Raw genomic sequence first — 25,649 nt, forward strand, 5'->3', positions numbered from 1 at the left:
GATGCTTAGATATTGAGATGATAATATATCCAAAGTGCCTTTGCGAGAAATCATTAGGCTCCCCACGTTTCTCAAAACAGTGAAATTGGACAATTTCAACCTAGATAAAAAAATGTAGGACAAGGACCTCTCACCTCTCACCTCTACTTTTCTCTCTTTCAAGTTTGAAGTCGCCGACGGCTATCCAGGAGACTCCAATTTCAAGTAGACACGTTTTGACTATTAACAGGTCTGCATACATTAAAATACCTCCTTAAATCGCAATTCCTTTGTCTTCCTTCTCTCACTCCCACCCTCCATTAAAGCTCTGCTTGAGCTTCGGTTCTTACACCTTCTTGCTATTTCCAATTCTCTTAGCAGTGAGAGCCGAGGGAAAAAAAAATCAGGCAATCATGTCCAATTTTAGGCGACTGGGTATCATGAAATCTTCTATCTTCACCATCTCGTTCGCTGCACTCTTCTTTGTTGTTCTCTTCGCCGTCGGTGCTCGCTGCAATCTCTTCCTCCATTCTACCACCTCGAGAACAACAAGAGACGCCCTGGTGTTCCCTTCCAATAAACCCCAAAGAAAATTCAAGCCATTTTCTGTACCACTGCTTTTGGTGAAAGAAGAGGTCAATGAGTCTTATATTGAATACTCTCTTACCAATATTACAGAGCAGCAAAGAAAGACATGGTCCCAGAATAAATCGCTCGAGTTTGAAATGTTTCAATCAACTGATTTGGCCCGGCAATTTTCCAGGCGAGTTCAGGAATTCTTCAAAAGTGGGTGCGAAGTGCAATTCTTCATGACATGGATTTCACCAGCGAAATCCTTCCGTAGAAGAGAATTCTTTGCCCTGGAGAGCCTCTTCAAAGCCCATCCCAATGGATGCTTGATCATTTTATCTAGAACCCTGGATTCCAGACATGGGAAACGCATTCTGGAACCTCTACAACATGGTGGTTTCAAAGTTCTTGCAGTTACACCGGACTTACCATATCTGTTTGAGAACACACCAGCTATTGCTTGGTTTGATGAGATTAAGAATGGGAGCAAGGATCCTGGTAAAATCCCACTAGCTCAGAATCTTTCCAACCTGCTTAGACTGGCGGTTCTATACAAGTATGGAGGTATTTACTTGGACACAGACTTCATAGTCCTGAAGAAGCTTTCTGGTTTGAGGAACTCAATCGGGGCACAGAGCATGGATGAAACAGGAAACTGGACTCGACTTAACAATGCTGTTCTGATTTTTGACAAGAATCACCCACTTCTGTTAAAGTTCATAGAGGAATTCTCCCTCACTTTTAATGGAAACAAATGGGGGTACAATGGGCCATACCTGGTCTCGAGGGTGATTGAGAGGATGCAGAAGAAAAATCCTGGGTATGAGCATAACTTCACTGTATTGCCACCAATGGCCTTCTATCCAGTTGGTTGGAATCGGATAGGTGGATTTTTCAAGAGGCCGGAGAATCCAGCGATGTCAAGATGGATATCTACCAAGCTGCGTCAATTAAGTGGGGGGACGTATGGGCTTCACCTTTGGAACAAACAGAGTGGAAGATTAAGGATTGAAGAAGGGAGCATCATCGGAAAACTCATCTCAGACCATTGTGTTATATGTGATCATTTGTATGGTGCTTGAATAGGCTCCATGAGTTGGGATAACAGCGAAGGTGCTTTCAGCTAGTTGGGTGAAATATGCAGAGCTAACTTGTGCAATAGGCAAGATAGCACACGCTCGAAATGGAGGGAGTGTCACAGGTGGTGATCTCAAACCATTTCATTGTTTCGCAAACGTATGTAAAACGATCGGATACACTCCCTGAATTCGTCCCAACTATTCGCCATGTGGATTGTATAGCAGAAAAACTGTCGAGTTAAGCAGGTGATTTTTATTAAGTGAACCTCTGGATTGAGAAGTGAACAACATATCATGTGCAGATTGATTAGGAACATTTGTGTTCTCCATGAATAAACCGGTGCCTCAATAAGCTCCTTAGTTTGCCGGTTGCAGATTATTTTGTAAGTGTTTATTGTTTTTACCGAATGTAAAATATGTATGTTATTTTACAAAGCATTTTCCTAAACAGAAGGATTGGATCAAATGTAACTACAATGTATACTTCGATCGATTCAGTGAAAGTGTTTTATCCTGAAGTTTTAAAAGTTCATCAATTGAACCAGTGACTTGAGATTGATCTCAAAACCTTCTTCAACACATTACGATCCTTGACTGCCTCAACCTCTAAATCTGAATCCTTTAAAATTTGCAATAAAACAAATCCGGGCATTATCCTAAATGACTCTTCTAATCAATGTTAAGAATTAAGTTTTATTGACATGGTAAATCAAAGACCAAATCAAGTGTCCTAGTTTGTAGGAGTTGTGGTTGAGGATGTAGTTAAGTTTTATCAAAGACCAAGTCAAGTGTCCTAGTTTGTAGGAGTTATGGTTGAGGATGTAGTTAAGTTTTATCAAAGACCAAGTCAAGTGTCCTAGTTTGTAGGAGTTATGGTTGAGGATGTTCACCACTCTGTTTTGACTCTATTCCTAAAAATCTGCACATGTTGTTAGTAAACATTGTGCTGTTTAGAATATCTCTATTTAACCTCTAAGTCTTTCTTTTATTAATACAAGTAATTCAGCTTGAATATTCTATTCAATACCAACATCTAGTATCAGAGCTTTTGAATTAAGAAAAAACAACAGTTTTCTTGCAGCAACAAGGTGATATGGCGTCCGACAACAATAGTTTTAAGCAACCAGCTATTCCCCGTTTTGATGGTCATTATGATCATTGGAGCATGTTAATGGAAATTTTTTTAAGGTCCAAAGAGTATTGGGACATTGTAGAGAATGGGGTGACTGAACCAATTGCAGAAGAAACACTTACTGAAGCACAAAACAAGGCTTTGGCAGATCGAAAGCTCAAGGATTTGAAAGCAAAGAACTATTTGTTTCAAGCAATTGATCGCTCGATTTTGGAGACCATTCTCCAAAAGGACACTTCAAAGCATATATGGTATTCGATGAAGAAGAAATATTCAGGCACAACCAGGGTCAAGCGAGCACAACTTCAGGCCCTCACAAGAGATTTTGAGACTCTTCAAATGAAATTAGGAGAGTTTGTTACCGAATTCTTTGCAAGAACAATGGGAATTGCAAACAAGATGCGCTTTCATGGTGCAGTCTGATAGACGCATGGCCCATGCAGGTGTGTGATGTGGCGTAGGGAGAAGAGCAGCATATTTTCTCCCTTTCTCTTCATTCTCTTGTTAGTTTATTTCTGTTCTATTTCTTTGTAACCTGTACGTAGGAATAGGTCAATAAAGCCAAGGTGTTGGCCTTAGGAAATAGTCAATTTGGTTAAGTAGTTATTACTTAAGAATATGTCAAGTTGTTAGTGGTTAAGTAGTTATGTTCCTATGACTTAAGGATAGGCTAACTACTAGAGAAGCAAATCCCTTAATCAGTGGCTAGGTTAGTGGAAGGAAGTTGAAAATTTTCTTGTATTTAAACACCACCCATCCAACATGAGAGGGCAATTGAAGTTAAATAAATCTTATGGTTCTATTCACACCTTAAGAAGAATAGTCTTTCCTTTCTAGCTTTGACTGGGACCTATCAATTGGTATCAGAGCTAGGCACCATGGCTATTAACAATGAGAGAATTGAGAGCTTAGAGGTTGGACTTGGAGGACTCCAAGATAGCTTTAGTCGTATGGAGATGGGAGTAGCTGATAAGTTCCATTAGTTAGAAGATGCCATTAACAAATTATCGGAAGCTCTACTCTCCAACCGTGTTGCGTCGATTGCCAACAACCTCGAATTTGAGGCAAACTCTCCTACCGGGCGTTATCGCAACATGAGAGAAGAATCTCGAGACAACTCCGAAGTGAGACGACAACTGTTCTCTTCCAAACTAGCCAAATTGGAGTTTCCTCGATTTGCGGGAGATGACCCCACCGAATGGTTCACAAGAGTAGATCAAATTTTTGAATACCAAGGCACTCTTGAATCTCACAAGGTGTCATTGGCTTCTTTCCATTTGGAAGGCGAGGCTAATCAATGGTGGCAATGGTTGAGAAGATTCTATAAGGAACAAGGCAAAGAGGTGACATGGGAAATTTTTCAAGAGGAACTTTGGGCAAGATTTAGTCCTACTGAATATGAAGACTTTGACGAAGCATTGTCAAAGATTACATAGGTGGGCTCCTTACATGATTATCAAAAAAGTTCGAACGACTAGGAAATTAGGTACAAGGGTGGACTCAAAAGACATTGGTAGGCACCTATATGGAAGGTCTTAAAATTGAAATAGCAGATGGGATTCGGATGTTTAAGCCAAAATCCTTGAAAGAAGCCATCAGTTTAGCTGGGATGCAAGATGAGTAGATAAACCGTCAAGAAAATGCTACATGTCCATTCAATAGGACCACTATCGACTCTTCTCCAACGAAACTGAAGTCTGCTTCACCAATGAAATGACTCACTTAGACGGAGATGCAAAGGAGGCGTGCTCAAGGCCATTGTTTTAATTACGATGAGAAATTTGTACCGGGGCACAAATGCAAAGGGCCGCAGTTATTGTTGCTTGAAGGAAAGTATGACAAAAGTGAGACAAATGATGAAGAGGGATCTCACACCAGCCTCCGACGAGCTATGGAACAGATACATCAAATTGGACCTTGAGGACAAGGTCCCTCTGAAAGACGGGGGCAATGATAAATGCATGGCCCATGCAGGTGTGTGACATGGCGTAGGGAGAAGAGAAACATATTTCCTCCATTTTCTCTTTATTTTCTTGTTAGTTTATTTCTGTTATATTTCCTTGTAACCTGTACATAGGAATAGGTCAATAAAGCCAAGGTGTTGGCCTTAGGAAGTAGTCAATTTGGTTAAGTAGTTATTAGTTAAGACTAGGTCAAGTTGTTAGTGGTTAAGTAGTTATGTTCCTATACCTTAGGGATAGGCTAATCTTATTAAGGTGAGAATAAAACCATAAGATTTATTTAACTTCAACTGCCCTCTCATATTGGATGGGTGGTGTTTAAATACAAGAAAATTCTCAACTTCCTTCCACTAACATAGCCACTGATTAAGGGATTAGCTTCTCTAATAGTTAGCATATCCCTAAGCCATAGGAACATAACTACTTAACCACTAACAACTTGACCTATTATTAATTAATAACTACTTAACCAAATTGACTACTTCCTAAGGCCAACACCTTGGCTTTATTGACTTATTCCTACGTACAGGTTACAAGGAAATATAATAGAAATAAACTAACAAGAAAATGAAGAGAAAAGAGAGGAAATCTGTTGCTCTTCTCCCTATGCCATGTCACGCACCTGCATGGGCCATGCGTCTATCACAATCATGGAAGACGTTAAAATTGTTGAGAAAAATTTGAGATCAATGACTTCAAAGTGGAACTATGTTGTCTTCTCCATTGAAGAATCCAAAGATGTTGAGCATATGCCCATTGATGGGCTTCAAAGTTCCCTACTTGTTCATGAGCAAAAACTCAATTGTGAAAATAATGAGGAACAAACAACTCTTAAAGCCTCTACTGAATTCTTAGGCATGAGAGGAAGAGGACGTGGAAGAGGTGGTCGTGGAACTACGAACAACACTCACGTTTCCAAGAGAGATGACAATTCACAAGAAAAAGAAAAAGGGCAGTATGACAAGTCCAAGATCAAATGTTACAGATGTGGATACTTTGGTCACTACAAGAATGAATGTTATACAAAGTTACCAAAAGAGAAGGGAGAAAAATCCAATTTTGCTGAGAATAAGAATAAGGAAGAAACACTTTTGATGGCCTTTCATGCATTGCAGGAGCCTGATCAAGAGACATGGTATATGGATACCGGTTGCAACAATCACATGAGTGGGTATAAGTCTTCTTTCCTAAACTTAAATGAAGATTTTCGTTTAGTTGTAAGTTTTGGGGATAAATCAACTGTGAATGTAATGGGAAAGGGGGATATTCAAATCAGGACTAGGAATGGTTCTATTGAAATCATTTCAAATGTTTTATATATTCATGATTTAAAAACAAATCTTTTAAGTGTTGGTCAGTTGCAAGACAAAGGTTATAAAATCACCATCTTTAAAGGAGAATGTGAGGTGTATGATCCAAAAAGATGCTCCATTGTTGTAATAAAAATGACTTCAAACAGGTTGTTTCCTTTGAAGATCAAAACAGTGCTAACTTGCTAAAGAAGATGACTTATCATAGAGGTGGCATCATAGATATGGCCATTTGAACTTTAATGGGCTGAAGACACTACACCAGAAGCATATAGTTACTGGCCTTCCACCAATCACTCCTCCATAAAAAAACTTGTGAATAATGTGTTATTGACAAACATCAAAGGGATACATTTCCTAGTGGAAAAGCAGAAAGAGCTTGAGCTGTACTTGAATTGGTTCATTTAGACCTATGTGGACCAATCAATCCAACTTCAAATGGTAATAAAATGTACTTTATATCTTTTGTAGATGATTTCAACAGAAAGTTTTTTGCAAGAAAAATCATATGCTTTCCAAGCATTTAAAAGTTTCAAGGCTTTAGTTGAAAATGAGGCTGATAAGAAGATTAAAACACTCAGAATTAGATCGAGGAGAATTTTGTTCAAGTGAATTTGATGCATATTGTGAAGCAAATGGCATAAGGAGGCAGCTAACTACTTCATACAAACTGCAACAAAATGATGTGTATGAAAAAAAGAATAGAACCATTCTCAACATGGTTCGAAGCTTGCTAGCTACCGGAGGAGTTCCAAAGCAGTTCTGGCCTGAAGCAGTGTTATGGCCAATTCATGTTCTAAACAGAAGTCTGACCTTTGCAGTGAAGAACATGACTCTCAAGAGGCGTGGTGTAGAAAGAAACTTTCAGTTGAGCACTCAGAGTATTTGGATGCATTGCATATGCACATATACCTGATGAAAGATGGAAAAAGCTTGATGACAAGAGTGAAAAATGTGTGTTTCATGGGGTAAGTGAATATTCAAAAGCTTACAAATTATTTAATCCCATGACAAAGAAGGTGGTAATAACCAGAGATGTAATTTTTTATGAAAATTCCAAATGGAATTGGTCTGACGACAATTCAGTTTCAAATCCAATACTTGATGATGTTGTCTTAGATGATGAGATAGAAGTTTCTGAAATCCAAGTGCAACCTCAACCTGAAATCCAAGAGCAATCATCATCTCAGTTTGAAATCCAAGAGCAGCAATCATTTCAACCAGTGGCTCAAACTCATCAACAATTAGAAGAAGAAAGGGGTTATAACTTGAGGGATGAAAACACAAGAAGGAGGCCAGCATGGATGATGGATTACAATGTAAGTTATTCAAGTTCTACTGATGATAATGCTCATTTTGCATTGTTTGTAGATAGCGATCCAATCACATATGACAATGCTGTAAAAGACAAGAAATGGAGGGGAACAATGGACAAAGAAATCGAGTTTATTGAGAAAAACCACACTTGGGAGCTGACTGATCTGCCTAAAGGACAAAATACCATTGGTGTCAAATGGGTTTACAAGACAAAGTTGAATGAAAAAGGTGAAATCGACAAGCATAAAGCCCGACTAATAGCAAAAAGTTACAAGCAGAAGCATGGAATTGATTACAAGGAAGTGTTTGGTCCAGTTGCTAGACAAGATACAATCAGGTTGGTGATTTCACTAGCAGTTCAAAACTCTTGGCCTATTTTTCAATTAGATGTAAAGTCAGCTTTATTGCATGGCAATTTGCCAGAAGAGGTGTTCATTGACCAACCACCTGGTTATGAGAAGAAAGGAAAGGAATAGAAGGTTTACAGATTAAAGAAAGCACTCTATGGACTGAAACAAGCACCACAAGCTTGGTACAGTCGCATAGATGCTCATTTTACCAAGTTGGGATTTCAGAAATGTCCTTTTGAGCACACTCTTTATGTCAAGACTAAAGAAGGAGGTAATATACTCATTGTGTGTTTATATGTTGATGACTTGATATTTACTGGTAATAATATCAAGATGTTTGATATGTTTAAAGTATCTATGATGGAGTTTGAAATGACTGATTTGGGATTAATGTATTACCTTTTGGTATTGGAAGTCATTCAAACTATTGCTGGTAATTTCATTTACCAGAAGAAGTATGCTCAAGAACTTCTTGCAAAATTTAAAATGGCTGATTGCAAGCCAGTTGGAACACCAACTAAACCTGGTTTAAAGTTGCGCAAAGATAATGGTGACAAAGAGGTTGACAACACTTATTTCAAGCAAATCGTTGGTAGTTTCATGTACTTAACCTCCACAAGTAGACCTGTTCATGGGCCGGGCTCGGGTCGGGCTTTTACTCTTTATTAATAGAAAAATATTAGGCCCGAGCCTGAGCCTGGCCCGACCAACGGGCCTACAACTTAGGCTGAGCCTGGCCTTGATAAAAAGCCCGAAGCCCGACCTAATAAAGGAAATTAGAAAATTTTCCTATTCAAATGAACATTATCTATTTTAATTTGGATGTTTTTTTTTTTCCTATTTAAATGAACAATGGGCCTACAAGTGAATCAACAACCTTCTTAAATAAATAAATTTATTCAAATGGACATCACATAGGGTTTTTACTTAGGTTTAACTATAAGTCGGGCCGGGCTATTTGGCAAAGCTCGAGCCCGGCTCGAATTTTATGCGGGCTGGGCTTTTTGGCCCGAGGTTAATCCCGCAGGCCAAAAAGCCTGTTCAAGCCCGTTTGGGGGCCGGGCCAGCCCGTCGGGCCACCCGACCCATGAACAGGTCTATCCACGAAACCTAACATCATGTATGCAGTAAGTTTGATTAGTAGATACATGGAGAAGCCATCTGAGATGCATCTAAATGCAGCTAGAAGAATCCTTAGATATGTGACAGGTACAATTGATTATGGTGTGTTTTACAAAGGGAAAAATGGTATTGATCTTGTTGGTTATACAGATAGTGATTGTGCAGGTGATGTAGACAATCGCAAGGATACTTTTGGTCACGTATTCATGCTTAATTCTGGTGCGATATCATGGTCCTCAAAAAAGCAAGATATAGTGACACTTTCCACAACTGAAGCCGAATTTGTAGCAGCAGCCTCAAGCTCATGTCAAGCTTTGTGGCTTAGAAGAATGTTTGAAGTACGTGATGAGCAAAATGGTCCAACAATCATTTATTGTGATAACATGTCAACTATCAAGCTATCAAGAAATCCAGTCATGCACGGGAGAAGTAAACATATTGATGTTCATTATCATTTTCTAAGAGATCTTTGCAAAGATGAAAAGATTGAGCTGCAATATTGTAAGAGTGGAGAACAATGTTGCAGATATTTTGACTAAGATATTGAAACAACCAGCATTTGAAAAACTGAGGAACATGCTTGGAGTTTGTTCTGTTCAAAGCATTAATCAAGAAAAAGAAAAAGACCATGTGGCAATAGAATCCTAAACTGTTTTCAGCAGAAATAAGTTTAAAAGAGTGTTAAGAGTTAAGTTTTATTGACATTGTAAATCAAAGACCAAGTCAAGTGTCCTAATTTGTAGGAGTTATGGTTGAGGATGTAATTAAGTTTTATCAAAGACCAAGTCAAGTGTCCTAGTTTGTAGGAGTTGTGATTGAGGATGCTCATCACTTTGTTTTAATTCTGTTCCTAAAAATCTGCACACGTTGTTAGTAAACATTATGCTGTTTAGAAAATCTCTATTTAAGCTGTAAGTTTGTCTTTATTAATACGAGTAATTCAGCTTGAATCTTCTATTCAATACCAACAATCAATGGTTCAATGTTGTTCTTCTACGAAGAAAGCAGACTGTCCCTCCATTAAGTTATTAAGTTACCTAGGAGCAAGGTTCAAAGCATCAGTACAGTCCGATGCGCCAAATTGGGTGTATCAGACTTTGTATCAATACTTTTTTTTTTTTTCAAAATATGTTCAGGGGGTTGGTTAAAGGCCTGGTTAACCCTGAAACAGGTCTCACCCCGAAACTCTTTATATTTCGTGTATCGGTGGATCACCGATACAATTAGTCAATACGTATCGTGCCCATTGTAAACAAACTGAAACTGATTGTGACCAGCTAATCCATGATCAGACGGATAAAATATTTGGCAGTTGAGTCCAAGAAGGCAAAAACAAATGGTGAAATGGGAAGATGCGCAGAAGACGCTGTCCTTGTCCAACAACCCAAGGTTGGGAGGCTTAGTAAGTCGAGAAATAAAGTTTAAAAAAAAAATGGTGAATGGTTCAGATAAGAACATAATTGCATGATGCAAATGCATAAGAAAGACCAATTCTCCACACTGTTAACCAAAATATAAATCATAATAAAATTATTGGTTATTTCTCCACACTGTTCGTATATGCATTATCCATTTTCTCTTAAACATTCTTTGAAAAAAACCATTCAATCAGATACTAAACAGGATCCATACAACTTCTATGAAAGAAATACAGGATTTTTGACCAAGCAACAGCGTTAGATGACTGAAGACCTGAACTAAATAAATTCCATCCATTAGTTCTGGCAGGTCATGGTCTCATGGATCAAATTGTCTGACCATTTGGGCCAACCGTCTGGTCAGCATGAATAAAAATATAAAGCTTCCTGGAAAAACAAGTAAAGATGTATTCTGCAAAAAGAAAAGCCTCTGACACTAACTTAAAAAACAGTGTTCAAAGTCCCCTCCTCTCTCCCCTTTTCAGAGTAGGGTGTAGTGTTAAATGTGCAGAATGATTCAACTGGGGACTTAACCCAGAATATTTGGTTGAGCAGACTAACACCTTGAAGTTGGGTTTCATAATAATAGTTAAAGTCTTAAAGATTGACCAGTGACCTCTATGTTGGACAGCATATCAACCCCGATTCAGTTTTGAGGCCAGGTGGTGATTTGAACAACCAGAACTTCTCACTAGGCTGCATAATAATGAACTAAACTTCAAAGAGTGATGTCTTACTGAATCAGTCTGAGAACATAACACATTAACACTAATGTGCCTCACCAGCCTATCCATCATGAATTATACCAATTGAATCAGCTATCCAAATAGGCTTTAATATGCTTAACAAATTTATATCAGTTATTTGATGCATGGGAGCCAACATTTCCACCAAAATTTTGTTGCGCTTGCTAGAGAACAGAATAAACAAAACAAATGGCCAACTTTCTATACATTTTCACGTGTTATAGACTCATGGAGTCCGAAGACTCAGAACTATTGTCCTGAATACTTCCCGGAAATCGCACCCTCCAATATCTACGGGAAAGCCGTAAATGGCATACATGCGGACCATGTATTAGAAGCTTGCAATATCTTCACTAGTAAAAGGGAATGGGTATGGAAAGCATATCAGCAACCCCAAAAGCAAAACTGCAATGCCGAGAGCAACATACTTGTTGTCAGGATCGGTAATCTCCTCTGACGATGGAGCAATTGGACCTCTCTGCAAGAAGAATATCAGAACGACCCAATAGAAAGCCACGTCATTAAACAATGAAGCAAGTCCAAGCAAACCAATGGAGACGGCAGTTATACGAGCAGAAACCTGCCAAAAACAGAAAATTAGTGAAAATTAGTCTATTTTTGCTTGTTCCTTCACTTTGATAGGTAAGGATTAAATCTGGAAGTATGAAGCATAAAACACTTGACATGGCCAAACAACTAGGTTTGTTACCTTGGGTGGTATTTTCCAACGTATGTGATTTTGTTTTCTAAAGCAAAAACAACTTCCACATCAGCAAAAGTGTGTTGTTTTTGCTAACTGCCAGTTGTTTTGTTTTAGAAAACAAAACCATTCACATTAGCGGACACCTCCTAAATGTGCATGCATGTGTATGCTGTAAGGTAATATGGAGTCTGGAGATCCTTGTGGTAGACTGCCAATACATTCTACTAAGATCACAGATGAGGAACCCTCACATTCAATGACTGGTATTTCCTAGGCTAAATATTGAACTGATCAGATGGTTATACATATGTAGATCTCTTTCTGGGATAACAATCCATGGCTACTATTTTTTTTTTTTATCAATAACACATGGCTACTCATTTAATAACAGGTCAAACCAGTCAAATAAAAAAAAACACTGCAAGACCAACACCATGCACATGTTCCATTTACATATTTATTCACTTATTGACTCTACTTGCGTTCACATCATAGCATGGGTCTTAGATTTTCCTTACTCTATTTTGCATTTTAAGTAGAATACCTTTCTTCCCCATAGTGCAAAAGAGACACGACCCCCATCAAGCTCGCCCGCAGGGATACTATTGATGGCATTAATAAGAAGTCCAGCCCATGCCCAAACTACAAGTGGGTTGACAGATATTGGTGTACCTTCTTTCAGAACATCTCCAAGAAGAAGCTTTGCTGAAGTGAAAAAAATTTAGTAAGAATCTGTTATTGAAGACATCTATATTTATATCAATATATGGAGCTGCAAGGGAAATGTGACTTTAGAGGCCCTGGTTAGGAAGTTCCAAGCAGTGTTGCATGGACTCCCCTAAATGGACAACATCTCCATGTCAGACACGCAGCAAAGTCAAACATACCACAGATTATTGAGGACACTTCTATATGAAATTTTCTTTTTATCTCCTTGCTATTTGACATGATGAACAGATAATGTACAACATGAATGTCATTTTTCATACAAAACATTACTTGGTAACAATTCTAGACCCCTTTTTGCAGGTATATAATATTAGAATTTAAAAAGTATAAACTATTTTAACATACTTTTCATAGACATGTCTACAAGTCCATGTTTCTTCATCTTGCTGAGTCAGGCTCTTGGACACATGTTGGACTTCGACTCCCATGCCCATGCAACACTGGCTCCAGGCCAGGGGTTGCAGCAGTAAACACCATACTTCATCATTTGTTTTATGCCTTTAGAATGTACTAAGTTACATATCCACAGTTTATTAATATAAAATCTCTTTGCTCTTACTAACCAATAAAAAAATGCAACAAAAAGCATTTGAGAACCAAAACTTCCACAAGAGACAACTGAAAGCTATGAAAAAAAAGAACTTTTTGAGAACATGCATACACACAAGCACATACAAAGAATCACATGTGCTACCATTAAACTTTAAGTGAAAATAGAGCAAGCACTTACCAATACCCCCGACAAGAAGTGATTCATGGAAAACAGATGAATCTACAACAATACCAATACCATCAGTAGGTGGTAAGATGAACCCAAGGAGCAGAAAGACAAACCCTACAGAGAAACCAGCCAAAGGTCCAGCTGCTGCAAGCTTCAGAAGATCCTCACGCTTAGGCACAATATTTACTATCCTTGTGATGGCACCAAAAGAGCCTATCTGCCAGAAAAACACCTCATCAGATACTCCATATGTAATGGTTGTGCCAAACAGAAGCCAAAGTCCACTAGTTATCTCATTGGAATTCCTTGTGTTTTTTCCAAGCACAAGGAATAATGTAAAGAGATGAGCTATTATAAAGAAAGGGTTGAAAAAAGAAAAGCAACATTTAGAACCGAACCAGACATAGAACCGGAAAGGGGAGAAGTCCATGGGTCAGAGGTTCAACTGCAGTCAAACTGGAGGTCAAACCATGATGACATGGCATATATATATATACATTAATGAACTCACAACTCACATTTTAAAGTAATTGACTAGGGTTCAAACCTCTCAACTCACATTTTCTTTGAAATGCATGTTCATTAATGTAATATGTACATTAATGAACCAATTAGTGCTAGACAACAATATCTCACCTGCCAACTAGGAACAAAATATGGCACCCCAAGCTTAATTCCAGTGCTTCTAGCAACTAAAAAGTGGCCAAGTTCATGCACACCCAAAACAAGTGCAGTTACAAGGGCTCCAGAAAAGCCATCCTTCAACAAGCCAAGATTGTCAAAAGTCGATCTGAGACATCACAACATGTGTTAGAATAATATAAAATAAAAAAAAACCACAATCAAAGTTTTGAATTTAAAACCTTACAGACCTATACATGCTTGCAAAAGAATGTAATGGAAAAAATGCATATTAATAAGTAAAACTAGATAAATTAGTACCAACAATTTTTTGGACTTGTAGACAGGAGCTTAAAGAAATTAAATGGCCGGATTTGAACATAGGAGTTAAAGTACAGTGGGAGCCAAAGATTAGCCAATAATATGGCTGGTTTCTTGGCTAAACAAGGGGTGAACAGTGGTCAATTGTTTTGGGCTTCTTGTTGTGGCAAGGAAAAATTAAAAGAAAAAGAGGAGAAAGAGAGAGGAGAGAAGAGAAAGGAAGAAGAGATAAAAGATTGAGAGGCCAAAGATTAGGCTGGTGGCGCCAACTATATTATTTATATGTAGGGCGGCAATTACAAAAGAAATAAAAAGACTAAGTGCCCCTATGGCACATAATCCGAGAATTAGGGCTGTTCATAGGCTGGACCGGTTCAGTTTTACTTGTTTATATCAACCAAACTGATACTCTCGTATTGACTAATAGGCCAAACAAAACAAACCACAAAAGAAAGAAAACCAATTAAAAATTTTATTTACAATTCAGCTGGTTTAATTGGTTAATCGACTATACATTGCCTTTGAATTTTCACACATCTCAACATTTAATATTCGATATGTCCCATCACCTTTTTGGGTTTTCTGTGAAGAAAGAAAGGGATGACATATTTTGGCTTTTGTGTGGAGAGAGAGAGGGCAAGAGGCTTAACATAATTATAACAGCTGAAGTCTTGAAAAAGGTACGATTGATAGTCTGAGAGTATTTAATGATGACACATGTCGCCTGACAAATTAGCCTATTTAATGATTATAATAGCTGAGGTCAGGTAGGGGTCAAAGTGTGACAGACTCATAGCCACATCAGTTCTCATTAATGTTCATATGTTGGTTCGGTTGCAGGTTTATATACAGAAAACCCACAACCAAACCAAACCATTGGGATTTAATATATATTTTTTTGATAATTACCATTGGGATTTAATATTTATTGAACCGAAACTGACCAGTTATTTTTTAAAACTGACCATCTCGGGTCGAGTTTGTCAAGTTTGGTCGGTTTGAAAAATATTGTGAACAGCCCTACCGAGAATTGCATCATTCCCCCTCAAGTTGAGGCATAGATATCAATAATCCCCAACTTGTCACAAAGCTCATTATGCCACGAATGATGAAGACCCTTTTAGGAGTGAGCATTATCCGGTTAAAACCGAAGAATCAAAACCGAAACTAGGTCTTTAGTTATTTCGGTTCAGTTTTTTGGTTTTATAAAATTTCGGTTTCCAGGTTTGGGAATTTGGTTAACCCAAAAAACCAGACTAACCGAACATTATTATCTACTTAATATATATTAACATATAATACATATATAATATGCATAATATATATTATATTGTATTACATTATATATTGAAATATATAATTTATTATATATATTTTATAATATATATATATATATTAATATATAATACATATACAATATCTATAATATATGAAATTCGGTTTTAACCGAAAACCGAACCAAAAAATCCAGCTTCGGTTATTTTTGGTTTTTCAATATTTCAGTTTCGGTTTTCCATTTAAAATTTTGGTTTGAATAAACTGTTTTCTCACCCCCCTAGACCCTGTGTTCCTTCCTGAGAAAGATGAGAGAGAGAGAAGAGAAGAAAGAGGAGAAGAGAACGTAGAGGAGAAGAGAAGAGAGTCGACTGAGACTCAAAAACTCTGGGCTGGTCGTTCCCAGCTTCTTATTTATATTCGCTTAATGTAATAAGAACTGAAGTTACAAGAATGCCCCTGGCAGTTCCTGATAACAAACAACTAACAAGGAAAAAAGAAAGCTAGCTGTCAGCACCTAGATAGACTAGGCTGACAACATACTAACAGCATACTAACAAAGAACCAATAAATAAGATTCACAACAGACCCTTTGGAAGAACATCTATGAGTTAGTTTTTGGAGCAGATGTAGGGAGTGTGCACCTCCCCCTCTGTAATTTCTCTATGATATTTGTTCACTTTAATGTGTTTTTTTTTTTCGAGGACAGGATTAAGAACTGTAAATCCCATAATGTTGTAGTTCTATAGATTAAGAACTTATTATGTGAATTGGGATTTGCATTTTGTCCACTTGTATATGTTCTTACAAAGGATTTTTATCATTCACAACATAATGAGCTTCGTGACAAGTTGGGGATGATTGATACCTATGCCCAACACTTTGTTTCTTACTTCGCCAAGTAACAAGATCTCCCACAAAGGTACAATAGGCACTAGTGGATTTTCTGTCATCCATTGAATCAGCCCAGTCAACATCTATTTAGACTTCGACTTTCATATGCCCATACTTCTTAAAGAGGTTCTTGGGAATTGCTTTAGATATCTGAGCACTCTCTCTGTTGCCTCTAGGTGAGTGGCCTTCGGTGCATGCATAAACTAATTGAGAACACTCACAACATAGGCATGTTGGGCCGACTCATAGATAAGTATAAGAGACTCCCTACAAGCCTTTGGTACTATTTAACATCTTTTATAGGTTCCCCTTAACAGTCATAAAGCTTATGATTCACATTCATAGGGGTGTTAGCTGGTTTTGCCCCTAACTTCTCCATATCCCTTAAGAGATCTAGGATGTACTTTTGGGAAATGAAGATCCCTTGTTGTGAGCAGGCAACTTCAATTCCAAGAAAGTAACATAATCAACCTAGATCCTTCACTTCAAACTATGTGGCTAAGAACTTTAATTTCTATATCTCTGATGTCTAATCACCAGTGATGACTATGTCATCTACATAGACCATCAAAGTAGCAATTCTCCTTGCTCCTTCACAAAGAGGGTTTCATCAAATTGGCATTGTCTAAATCCCATCTGCTACATAGTCAGGTGGAATTTGCTAAACCAAGCCCTTGGAGACTGTTTTAGGCCATGCAAAGATTTCTTCCATCTGCAAACTTTCTTTTCATTGCCTTTAGCACAAAGACCAAGCGGTTGGACATGTACACCTCTTCCTTCAAATCACCATTTAAAAAAGCATTCTTAATATCTAACAAATGAAGTTCCCAATCCAGATTTGTAGCCAAAGAAAGTAAAACCTTAATGGAGTTCATCTTTGCTACTAGAGCAAAAGTCTCTACATATCTACTCCATACACCTATGTAAACCCCTTTGCAACCAACTAGGCTTTATACCTTTCTATTGTACCATATGCTTTGTGTTTCATAGGAAACACCCATTTGCATCCAACTAGTTCATTTTCTTTAGGAAGACCCACCAACTCCTACATACCATTTTAATGTAAGGCATTTATCTCTTCTTTCATTGCATCTATCCACTTAAGAACTAATAAAGCTTCTACAGCACTCTTGGGAAGGGCAATACTGTCAATGACTGAGAGGAAAGCACAAAACATAGGGGTGTTCACGGTAACCGAACTGTGGGCATTTTTTGTAATCGAACCAGTAATACCGGTTAACCTTCAATTCGGGTCGGTTTTTCAATTTTTTAATTTTTACAATATATATTATAAATATATATATAATATAATATAATATACATAACTATATATAAAATATATAGAAATATATGTATACCAGTCGGTTCTGTTAACCGTCGGTTTTCTATATTGGTTAACTAAAGCTGAACCAGTACCTTTGGTTTTTTAAAAGCACCGAATAGAAAACGAACCAACCGGTTCGGTTAATTGATTTTTTTGTTTAATTTCGGTCGGTTCGGTTTTTTGGTTTTTTTTGCTCACCCCTAAGAAAGCGAGGGTGAGATGTTCTCATAAGACAAAAGTGGGCCATGGGTTGTTGAGTGGTACATGATCTGACACCTTTACTCTTTGCAATAGGTAGGCCCAAAAAATATGTGCACTAGAAACTTAAAGCTAACACTAAAGTTGTGTTTGGTTTGAAGGAAAAAGTAGGGAAAGGCAGGAAAACCTATACATGGTTTGTAAAGGTTTCTCTACCTTTCCCTACCTTTTCCTTCAAACCAAACATAGCCTAATAGAAAGGAGGGAACCACTAGGTATGGCAAACAAAAGATATATTAAAGCAACAATTTTTACCTTGTTTCAGTTCCATAGTGAGGGAGAGATCGCAGAGAATGTTATCCATCAAATTATGAAGGGTAGATAGAGTGTGGAGGTGCTTTTGGAATGTTAATGTGATGGGTACAACCAATCAAATTAAAAGGAAAAATTATAAGATAGTTATACAACCACTAATGTCGTTTGGATCAGATTGTTATGAAAATGAACAAACTACATTTCCATAAATGAAAAATCTTAAATCATTAAATTATGGGTCAATCCTCATATATAAGTCCCTTTCTTCTCTCATTTATTTCCAATGTGAGACTTTCTCCTTGTATACTCACATGTGCATCCCAACAATCTAATCCTTATGTGCATGTCTCTTGACTCTTCCACATCAAGTACTCCCCATTGACGGATGTTGTAATCATAGTTTTCAAGGCGCCAAGGCGAGGCTAGGTGACCATGGGGCGCCCAGGCACCTAGGTGGGTGCCTAGCCCTCGCCTAGGCGACGGAATTTAAAACTAAAGGTTTCTGATGGATTTCTACCCTTTTGAACTAGTTTTTTTTTGGATTTATGTATTCTGCACTTACTTTTGTGCTTGGAACTTGAAAGAACTGAAGGGGCAGAGCCCCTATTTTACATCAACAAGGAACAAATACTAAAATAAAAGAAGAAAAGAAGGGACGGAGCCCCTGTTTCAGAAACCAATGATGAGAACAAAAGCTGAAAAAATGGAAGAAATTAAGAAAAAAGAAGAGGGCGGAGACCCTGTTTTAGATCCAGAAAAGCTAGTGAAAAAATATTAAAATAAAAGAAGAATAAAAGAAGGGGCGGAGCCGTTTCAGACACCAATAATGAGAAAAAAAAGCTGAAAACATGCAGGAAATTTAAGAACAAAAGAAGGGGGCAGAGCCCCTGTTTTAGTCCAATAAAATGATTCAAAAAACTTGGAGAAAAGATACAAAAAGGATGAGGAGAAAATGGGGCGTAACCACTGTTTTAAACCAGGAACCAGGAAGGAGAAGGATTAACTCACCTTGACTTTAGAGGACTGTGTGGGAACGATGAAGGCTGTTGTTCTCTCATCTTCCTCAGTTCAATACTTCGATTCTATTGTCAATGTGAAACGCTCGAAGATTAGCTTTGTTTTTACTTTCCTCAATACAAAAGCACGATAACATGCAATAGGTTCTATTTTAATAACTAAAACAACCAAAAAAATATTATACATTATATATTTTTTTTATTTAATAAATATTTATATAAGCATGCGCCTAACATAGTTGGCGTTTGGGCGAGGCGTTCTTTGAAAAGCGCCTAATCACCTTGATGATGCCTAGGCTCTTGACAACCATGGTTGTTATCATATCACCAAGTTTGACATGCACCAAACAAAAGCCCTTTGTAGGAGCCCTCACTCAACCTCCAACAAGTCAGCAACCAAACAGAGACATCTATGGGTGGGTCAAGCCATGGGAATCACCAATTGCTCAACTATGGGAGCACATTTCCATGGGTGGAATCATCATGGGAGATCAATCACTCTTGGTAACCTACTCAACTATACGAAGCTTGCAAGCAATGGGAACCATCATGTGCGTCCATCAATATTTGCTCCCAGCCAAACCTTTAGCTTTGATACCATTGTTGTGCATCAAAGGGAATTGCAAACACTAGAGAACTTGCCTCACATGTAGGACTCAACACACAAGAGTTGGACACGACCTTTAACCCAAATGTTTAAGCCTTTAGATTGTAAAGCAATCCTCATAATATAAGCCCCTTGCTTCTCTCATTTCTTTGCAATGTTGGACTTTCTCCATATAAACCTAGATGGGAATCCCAACAATGGGAACTCAACAATAAGCTCTATAGGTTACAAGATGATAGAAACTAGAAATTTGATTAAGATGGTTCTAGAATGTACATAGAATACCACTGATAGTAGCAATATGGAGTTATCTTTAAGGATTCAAGAAGAGCTAGGGGGAGGCTGAAAGGACATTGCTTGAGGTAGTGAGAAGATGGCAAGGGACGCAAAATTTAATAGTAGATATTAGCTATTGATAAGGTGGATTCACAACATGGGATACCTGTAACCCATCCTAAATGTTTGAGACAAAGCTTTGTGGAAAGCTACTAATAACTAGTTTCATCTTCCTATCAATGATCTGATGTTTTTCTTTATCTTGTTTTCTTTCTTTAAAAAGTAAGATCAAAGATGAACCTAAGAGCAAGGTATATTTTCAACTTTCCTTATTACAAGTTTACAGCTACCATTAATTTATCCAGCAAGTAATCTAAAAAGAAAAATAATTATCTCAAGTCATTTACAGAAACATGTAATAACAAGATTTGAAATTCAAAGTAAATAAACTAATAAAAATGTTTGCAGCATCTTAAGGGAGATGATAAGTAATAGTTTTTACTTTTTCTTCAACTATAAACTGAAAAGGAAAGAAGAATTTCATACAGCAAGTTTGACTGTAGTACAGGTACATTTCGGAGAAGCAAGGTAAAAACGGTAACCAATCCAAATGCACCTGCTGCAAACCATTCTGGCACCGCTGCACAAGGAAAACCAAATTCATGGTTCCAACAACTGTCCTTACCCTGTGTTATTGGAGAGAGAGTTCAGGGAGATAACACCACCTTTTACTCTCTCTCTCTCTCTCTCTCTCTCTCTCTCTCTGGAGGGGAGGGGGATTACCAGTTGTCTCTGGCTGCAAAGATTTTCTTGGAACCACTACTGCCACAGGTTTATCATCTTCTGGATTGATGAGAAGGAAAAGCTTATATTGATCACCAAATTTATCCTGTAAATATGGTGTTCTAGAATTTAAACAAATCTATGCTTAAATAATTGATCTTCTCAAATATTTCAATGAAAGAACCAAAAGCATACTTACTTGCATCCTCTTTGTTATCTTTTCATAACTTTTAGCAGCCTTCCCACGTAAATTCCCTTTGAACAACACTCCACCCTAGACATCACATAGGAGACCACATCATATCATAATGACATCTAGAAGAACATCAAACCCCATAAAACCTGCCTATGTTGCTGTTTTTCCTTTTTTTCTTTTTTTCTATTTCTCTCATTAAGACCTTAATGGCATAATGATGCTAGGAAGAACTAGAAAAAACAATAGACAATGTTAAAGGAAACAATGTATGTTAAACCTTGCTTTGTCAATTAGGGCTTACTAACCCATTCAAAAGTCTTTATTGATTATTGGTCCCCTTTATTTAAAACTCATGTTGTAAACCAGACAAACAGGAAGAAAGAAAAGGAAAGGTCACAGCATGATCTCACCTCATAAGGATCTTGACTTGTCACAAAAAAAGTGTCAAAACCAAATACTTGATCTTTAAGGATGTCAATTGTTTCCTTTGGGATCCTGATTGCTTCACCCAGTCGCTGTGCTTGTTTACAATATTTTTTGGGAGGACAAAAAGTAGTCATTTCAGATATACAGTAAATAAAAATAAATAAAAAGAAAAAAAATGAAACTGCACTTCTCCTTATAGAAACTTTCTAAACCAAAAAAACATAACAGCTTTACTAATAATCACCTTCACACCTGGTAGAGGAGATCCACTTGCAACTTCTACATTATCACTTGCCTGTGAAGAAAATGTTAATAATCTTACCATTGTATCTATAAATTAAATTATCTCAAATTAAAAATGTCTCCAATACAGCCTTCTCTGATAAAAAATAAATGCCATTTTAGATTATTTAACCATTGCAGAATACCTTTATTAAGGGTATTGAATTAAGAACAAAAATGTCTTCTAGTAACCAAATATAGTGGAGAAGTGCATGCATTGCGCATGTCAAAAAGGGAAAACATCATATGGGTTTTATAGACCTTGCAAAAGCAATTGGTTGCTGCACCGATGTGAGACCAATTACTAAAGGTAACTTTAGGCATTATATAATAACAATCAAAATCAACCTTTTGTATTTAACTTGCATGAATATCTTATTTAAGGTGTTATTACAAAATAATACCTTTATTTAATAATTTCAGGTGGGAATAATCAAATAAATTCACCATAATGAAGTTTCTTTAGTTGACATCAATTCAAAATTAGATGCCTACCTATCTCCTAAAATGAAGTCTTTATAGTCCTAAAATAAAGTCTTCCACCCCAATACGAAAAAAAAAGAATGAAAAATTCCAGTAACGTGTAGCTGTAGTACATTTTTGGGTAATATTTTTTTCAAGTGAAAAGCTTTAAGACATTGGAACTGATAAGAAGAAAATCACCTTGGTATCACCTTCAGCTTTGAGTTCTCCATTACTGTTTTTTACTTTGTCATCTGAATCAAGCATTTCAACCACGGATGCTTGGTTCTCATCCTAGAAAAGCGTGATAGAAAACAGAAATCCATGAACTAAGTGCTTAGAATTTTTCAATCATAGCTCAGTAGAGACTGAATGAGATACTTGAGGAGTTACTGGGTCAGAGACAGCAGGCTGAGAGTCAATCTCTTGGTTGGTTTGCATAATTGGATTCGCGGAAGATGGCATTTCTCCACTTTCAAGTATTTGTTTTTCCTGAAGAAGGTAAAGAGACTCTCAAATTAAAAGCAAATATTACTGAATGAAAAACTAAGGTTCAATTCCTAATGAATATTAACCGCAATTTCTAACTGTATTCATGAGCTCCAATGATTCACAGAACAATTGCCCAAATGCTGACTTGAAAAATCTGAATTCCATATAATAGTGCCAATCAAAGAAAAGGTTGAAAATTTTAACATACTTATAGTTATATAAACTGGCTTCAAGAGAGAAACTAACGAAGTACCTTATCATTATTACTGTCCGGTTCAGTCTCCGTTTCCGACAAACGGCAAATGATCGTTCTCCTTGTCCTCTGAAAGACCAGCCTAAGAAAAAGGACAAAAAAAATTGTTTAAGATCTGAATTCAAGCAGCTATGAGATTGAACTTTGAAAATATGCAGAAGAAGAAAAGAAAAAGATGTGAAACCTCGATACAGGATTTGCTTGCAACTTGTCCCGACGAAAACATTTTCGTCTCAAAAGAATTGAAGAAGCCACAACTGGATGGAAACGAAACTCATAGCAAGATGTGCACTGCAAAATGGGGGAGAAATTATCGTGAAAGGTCGCAGGGAAATTCATCTCTGCTGTCTGTAACGAGCTCTACCACCCTGAAAACCTTGTTTTCATGGAGACTTCTGCACACGACTTAATTTTTTTCAACCTTGGAAGGTAGGGTTTTTGGATTAGTGACAAACCGCTGGCTCAGTTGATTAGGATTTTGGCAGAGGGAAATTAGAGCATTTCAATCTTATCTTCCGGTCACAACTCACAGGGGAGGAGAAAGAGAACCAAATTAGAAAAAAACAAAAAAATGAAAGATTACCTTCCCATTATCTATCTACCGAGTATCTATCCATCTTGTACTTAAAACCCCGCCAAATGTTCTCATCCTTACTAGAAACCAATCCATAGATGACACGTGTTTATTTGAAGCTGGGTATCCTCCAAACAAAATACGCACATAGCATCATTGGGAAATGGAAATGAAAATATCTTCCGTTCCGTATACATATCTTACGTGACAGCAATCCAAAACGGAATCTACGCACATAGGATATGAGTGGTTTCTCGTTGCAGAAACGGAATCTACTCGTGCGAGTAGAATTCGCGTCTCACGTGACAGCAATCCAAAACGTATGAAGCACTGTAGCTCGAATTCGAAACCCGCGTGAGAGTAATCCATCGATTCCCTTCTTCTGTTTCTTCCTGGTTGAATGAAGCAAGCACTGTAGCTCGAATTCGAAACCTGCGTGAGATTTCCCTTCTTCCGTTCCTTCCTGGTTGACACATGGCGTGCTTCTTCATTGCATGATACGATATTTGTCAAAGTATCTCTATTCTATCAAACCACTTCCACGTCTCACCGTCTCTTTCTCCTTCTCTATCTTTCCCCTCCTCCATTTGTCTTTGAACCACTTTCTCTTTCCACTCTCCTCTCTTCTCTGCCTTTTTTTTCCCGTTTCATCGTTTTCCTTGCTTTTGTCTCTCTTTCCACTCCCACTTTGTCTCTCCCTGTCGTTCTTGTGCTTCCGTCTGTTGCTGGTTTTTGAGGGTTGGGTGTTGCAGAGAGGTTCTAGGGCTTCCATCTGATGCTAGGTTGTTGCGCGAGAGGGTTTTCTAGGGTTGGGTGTTGCGGAATGCGGAGATGGCTTTTGGGGTTCCGTTTGCTGCTAGGATGTTGCAGAGAGGGTTTTTGGGCTTCCGTCTGCTACTTAGCCCACGAAGCAGGCCAAGCCCATCCATCGGAGAGAGCGGCCTCGTCGGGGAGAAGCCTCCCAGGTCCAGGATCCAGTCAAGAGCCAAACCTCTTTCCTTAGTAAGAAGGAGAGGCCAGCTAGCTCTCGCTCGAGGACAATCCGTTCAAGGTCCTGGCAGCGGACTACAGACAGGGCCCTTAGGTCTAGAGTCGTCACCAGCGATCTGAGCCTATCGAGTTCGGCAACACCGAAGCATTGATCACCAACGTCGAGCCAGCAAAGCAACAGAGAAGACACCGGCAAGTTCGCCGAACTGCTTCCGGAGCCTCCCCGTGCTCAAAGGAAAAGAAGATGTATGCTTAGCTGAAGTGAAAGGTAGCCCCCTCCTCTCGGTTTTTTCCTTGCTATCTCCAGAATTCCTTGTTGTTCTCATGCCAAAGGATTTCAATCTCCCTTCTCTAGACAAATATGATGGGTCTTTCGATCTAAATGATCATGTGGACGCCTTCTAGTCCCAGATGCACCTAGCACGAGCCAGCGAGTCCTACATGTGCGTAGCCTTTTCCACTACATTCAAAAGAGTGGCCCGCACCTGGTACCGAAACCTCGTGCCCAGCTCGATAAGAAGTTGGGCGCAATTTGTGCAAATTTTCACCTCCCACTTCGTCACCAGCAAGAGGTGCTCGCGAACTCAGGAGAACCTCTTCGGCATAGTGCAAAAGGAAGGGGAGTCCATCCGGAGCTACATCAAGCGATTCAATGATGCTTGTTTGTAGATACCCGACTTGGATCCCGCAGTTCACCTCATAGCAGCCAAGCGAGGTATCACCCATAAGGAGTTCAAGTAGCACGGAGTTGTCAACCAACCCAAAAACGTAATCGAGTTCTTTAAGCTCGTGGATCGGTTTATTGGAATTGAGGAGGAGATCAACCAGAAGGGAGAACAAGCCCCAGAAAAAAGAAAGAGGGAACCAGAACCCCCGTCTCAGGGCGACGACAAGAAGAAGAAGGACATAGCTCTAGGGGCAAGGCTAGTCTAGCCCTCCCGAGCTCCAGCAACAGAAAGGAACTACACGCCCCTCAACACAAAACGGGATGAGATCCTCATGGCGATCAAGGACGCTCCATACGTGAAGTGGCCACCTCGGTTGAAGGCCGACCCTAGAACCCAGAATAAAAATTTGTATTGTAGTTTTCATAAAAATTACGATCATAGTAGTATCGAAAGTTGTAAAAACCTCTGCGATGAGATAAAAGAGCTCATCCGTCGCGGATATTTACGAAATTTTGTACAAAATAATAATAATAATAAAA

At 38.2% G+C, this 25,649-nt stretch overlaps 4 protein-coding genes across 9 annotated transcripts; 3 read left to right on the forward strand and 1 right to left on the reverse strand.

Moving 5' to 3' along the window:
• Positions 1–235: 235 nt before the first annotated feature.
• Positions 236–2,146, forward strand: LOC148870798 (uncharacterized). The gene has a single exon (XM_088972644.1). The coding sequence runs from the start codon at positions 393–395 to the stop codon at positions 1,629–1,631; it is 1,239 nt and encodes a 412-aa protein (XP_088828770.1). The 5' UTR covers positions 236–392; the 3' UTR covers positions 1,632–2,146.
• A 575-nt stretch (positions 2,147–2,721) lies between these two features.
• Positions 2,722–3,183, forward strand: LOC148870799 (uncharacterized). Its single transcript, XM_088969992.1, has one exon. The coding sequence runs from the start codon at positions 2,722–2,724 to the stop codon at positions 3,181–3,183; it is 462 nt and encodes a 153-aa protein (XP_088826118.1).
• A 2,188-nt stretch (positions 3,184–5,371) lies between these two features.
• On the forward strand, positions 5,372–7,824 carry LOC148870800 (uncharacterized). The gene is made up of 2 exons (XM_088969993.1): positions 5,372–6,180; positions 6,954–7,824. The coding sequence occupies exons 1-2, from the start codon at positions 5,372–5,374 to the stop codon at positions 7,822–7,824; spliced, it is 1,680 nt and encodes a 559-aa protein (XP_088826119.1).
• A 3,121-nt stretch (positions 7,825–10,945) lies between these two features.
• EGY2 (ethylene-dependent gravitropism-deficient and yellow-green-like 2) lies at positions 10,946–24,320 on the reverse strand. 6 transcript variants are annotated; one of them, XM_088969544.1, is made up of 14 exons: positions 23,462–24,320; positions 23,063–23,169; positions 22,879–22,960; positions 22,527–22,625; positions 22,335–22,427; positions 21,634–21,684; positions 21,374–21,478; positions 20,967–21,041; positions 20,768–20,873; positions 20,531–20,624; positions 13,774–13,927; positions 13,147–13,354; positions 12,232–12,392; positions 10,946–11,564 (listed from the first exon to the last, which is right to left on the reverse strand). In XM_088969544.1, exons 4-14 carry the CDS (start codon positions 22,596–22,598, stop codon positions 11,316–11,318), a joined length of 1,368 nt encoding a protein of 455 aa, XP_088825670.1. In that variant the 5' UTR covers positions 22,599–22,625; positions 22,879–22,960; positions 23,063–23,169; positions 23,462–24,320; the 3' UTR covers positions 10,946–11,315. The 6 variants fall into 6 exon arrangements, with proteins under 6 accessions (XP_088825670.1, XP_088825669.1, XP_088825668.1 ...); XM_088969543.1 differs by having other exon boundaries at positions 22,515–22,625; positions 23,462–24,229; XM_088969542.1 differs by lacking the exon at positions 23,462–24,320 and having other exon boundaries at positions 10,946–11,275; positions 11,413–11,564; positions 23,063–23,443.
• Between the last annotated feature and the right edge of the window lie 1,329 nt (positions 24,321–25,649).

The sequence above is a fragment of the Nelumbo lutea genome, chromosome 2, assembly GCF_056320005.1.
Source record: "Nelumbo lutea isolate HS-2025 chromosome 2, American lotus-T2T, whole genome shotgun sequence".
NCBI classification, from domain to species: Eukaryota; Viridiplantae; Streptophyta; class Magnoliopsida; order Proteales; family Nelumbonaceae; genus Nelumbo; species Nelumbo lutea.

What these genes read in the sequence shown, in the direction of transcription:
- EGY2 (XM_088969539.1), bottom strand. Translation starts at nt 23,217, where the DNA reads ATGAATTTCCCTGCGACCTTTCACGATAATTTCTCCCCCATTTTGCAG. An exon ending in CAAGTCAAGATCCTTATGAG is followed by an intron (nt 21,042 to 21,373) that starts GTGAGATCATGC and finishes TGTGATGTCTAG; the next exon opens with GGTGGAGTGTTGTTCAAAGG. An exon ending in GTACTACAGTCAAACTTGCT is followed by an intron (nt 13,928 to 20,530) that starts GTATGAAATTCT and finishes GTGATGTCTCAG; the next exon opens with ATCGACTTTTGACAATCTTG.
- LOC148870799 (XM_088969992.1), top strand. Translation starts at nt 2,722, where the DNA reads ATGGCGTCCGACAACAATAGTTTTAAGCAACCAGCTATTCCCCGTTTT.
- LOC148870800 (XM_088969993.1), top strand. Translation starts at nt 5,372, where the DNA reads ATGGAAGACGTTAAAATTGTTGAGAAAAATTTGAGATCAATGACTTCA. An exon ending in ATAAAAATGACTTCAAACAG is followed by an intron (nt 6,181 to 6,953) that starts GTTGTTTCCTTT and finishes ACCTGATGAAAG; the next exon opens with ATGGAAAAAGCTTGATGACA.
- LOC148870798 (XM_088972644.1), top strand. Translation starts at nt 393, where the DNA reads ATGTCCAATTTTAGGCGACTGGGTATCATGAAATCTTCTATCTTCACC.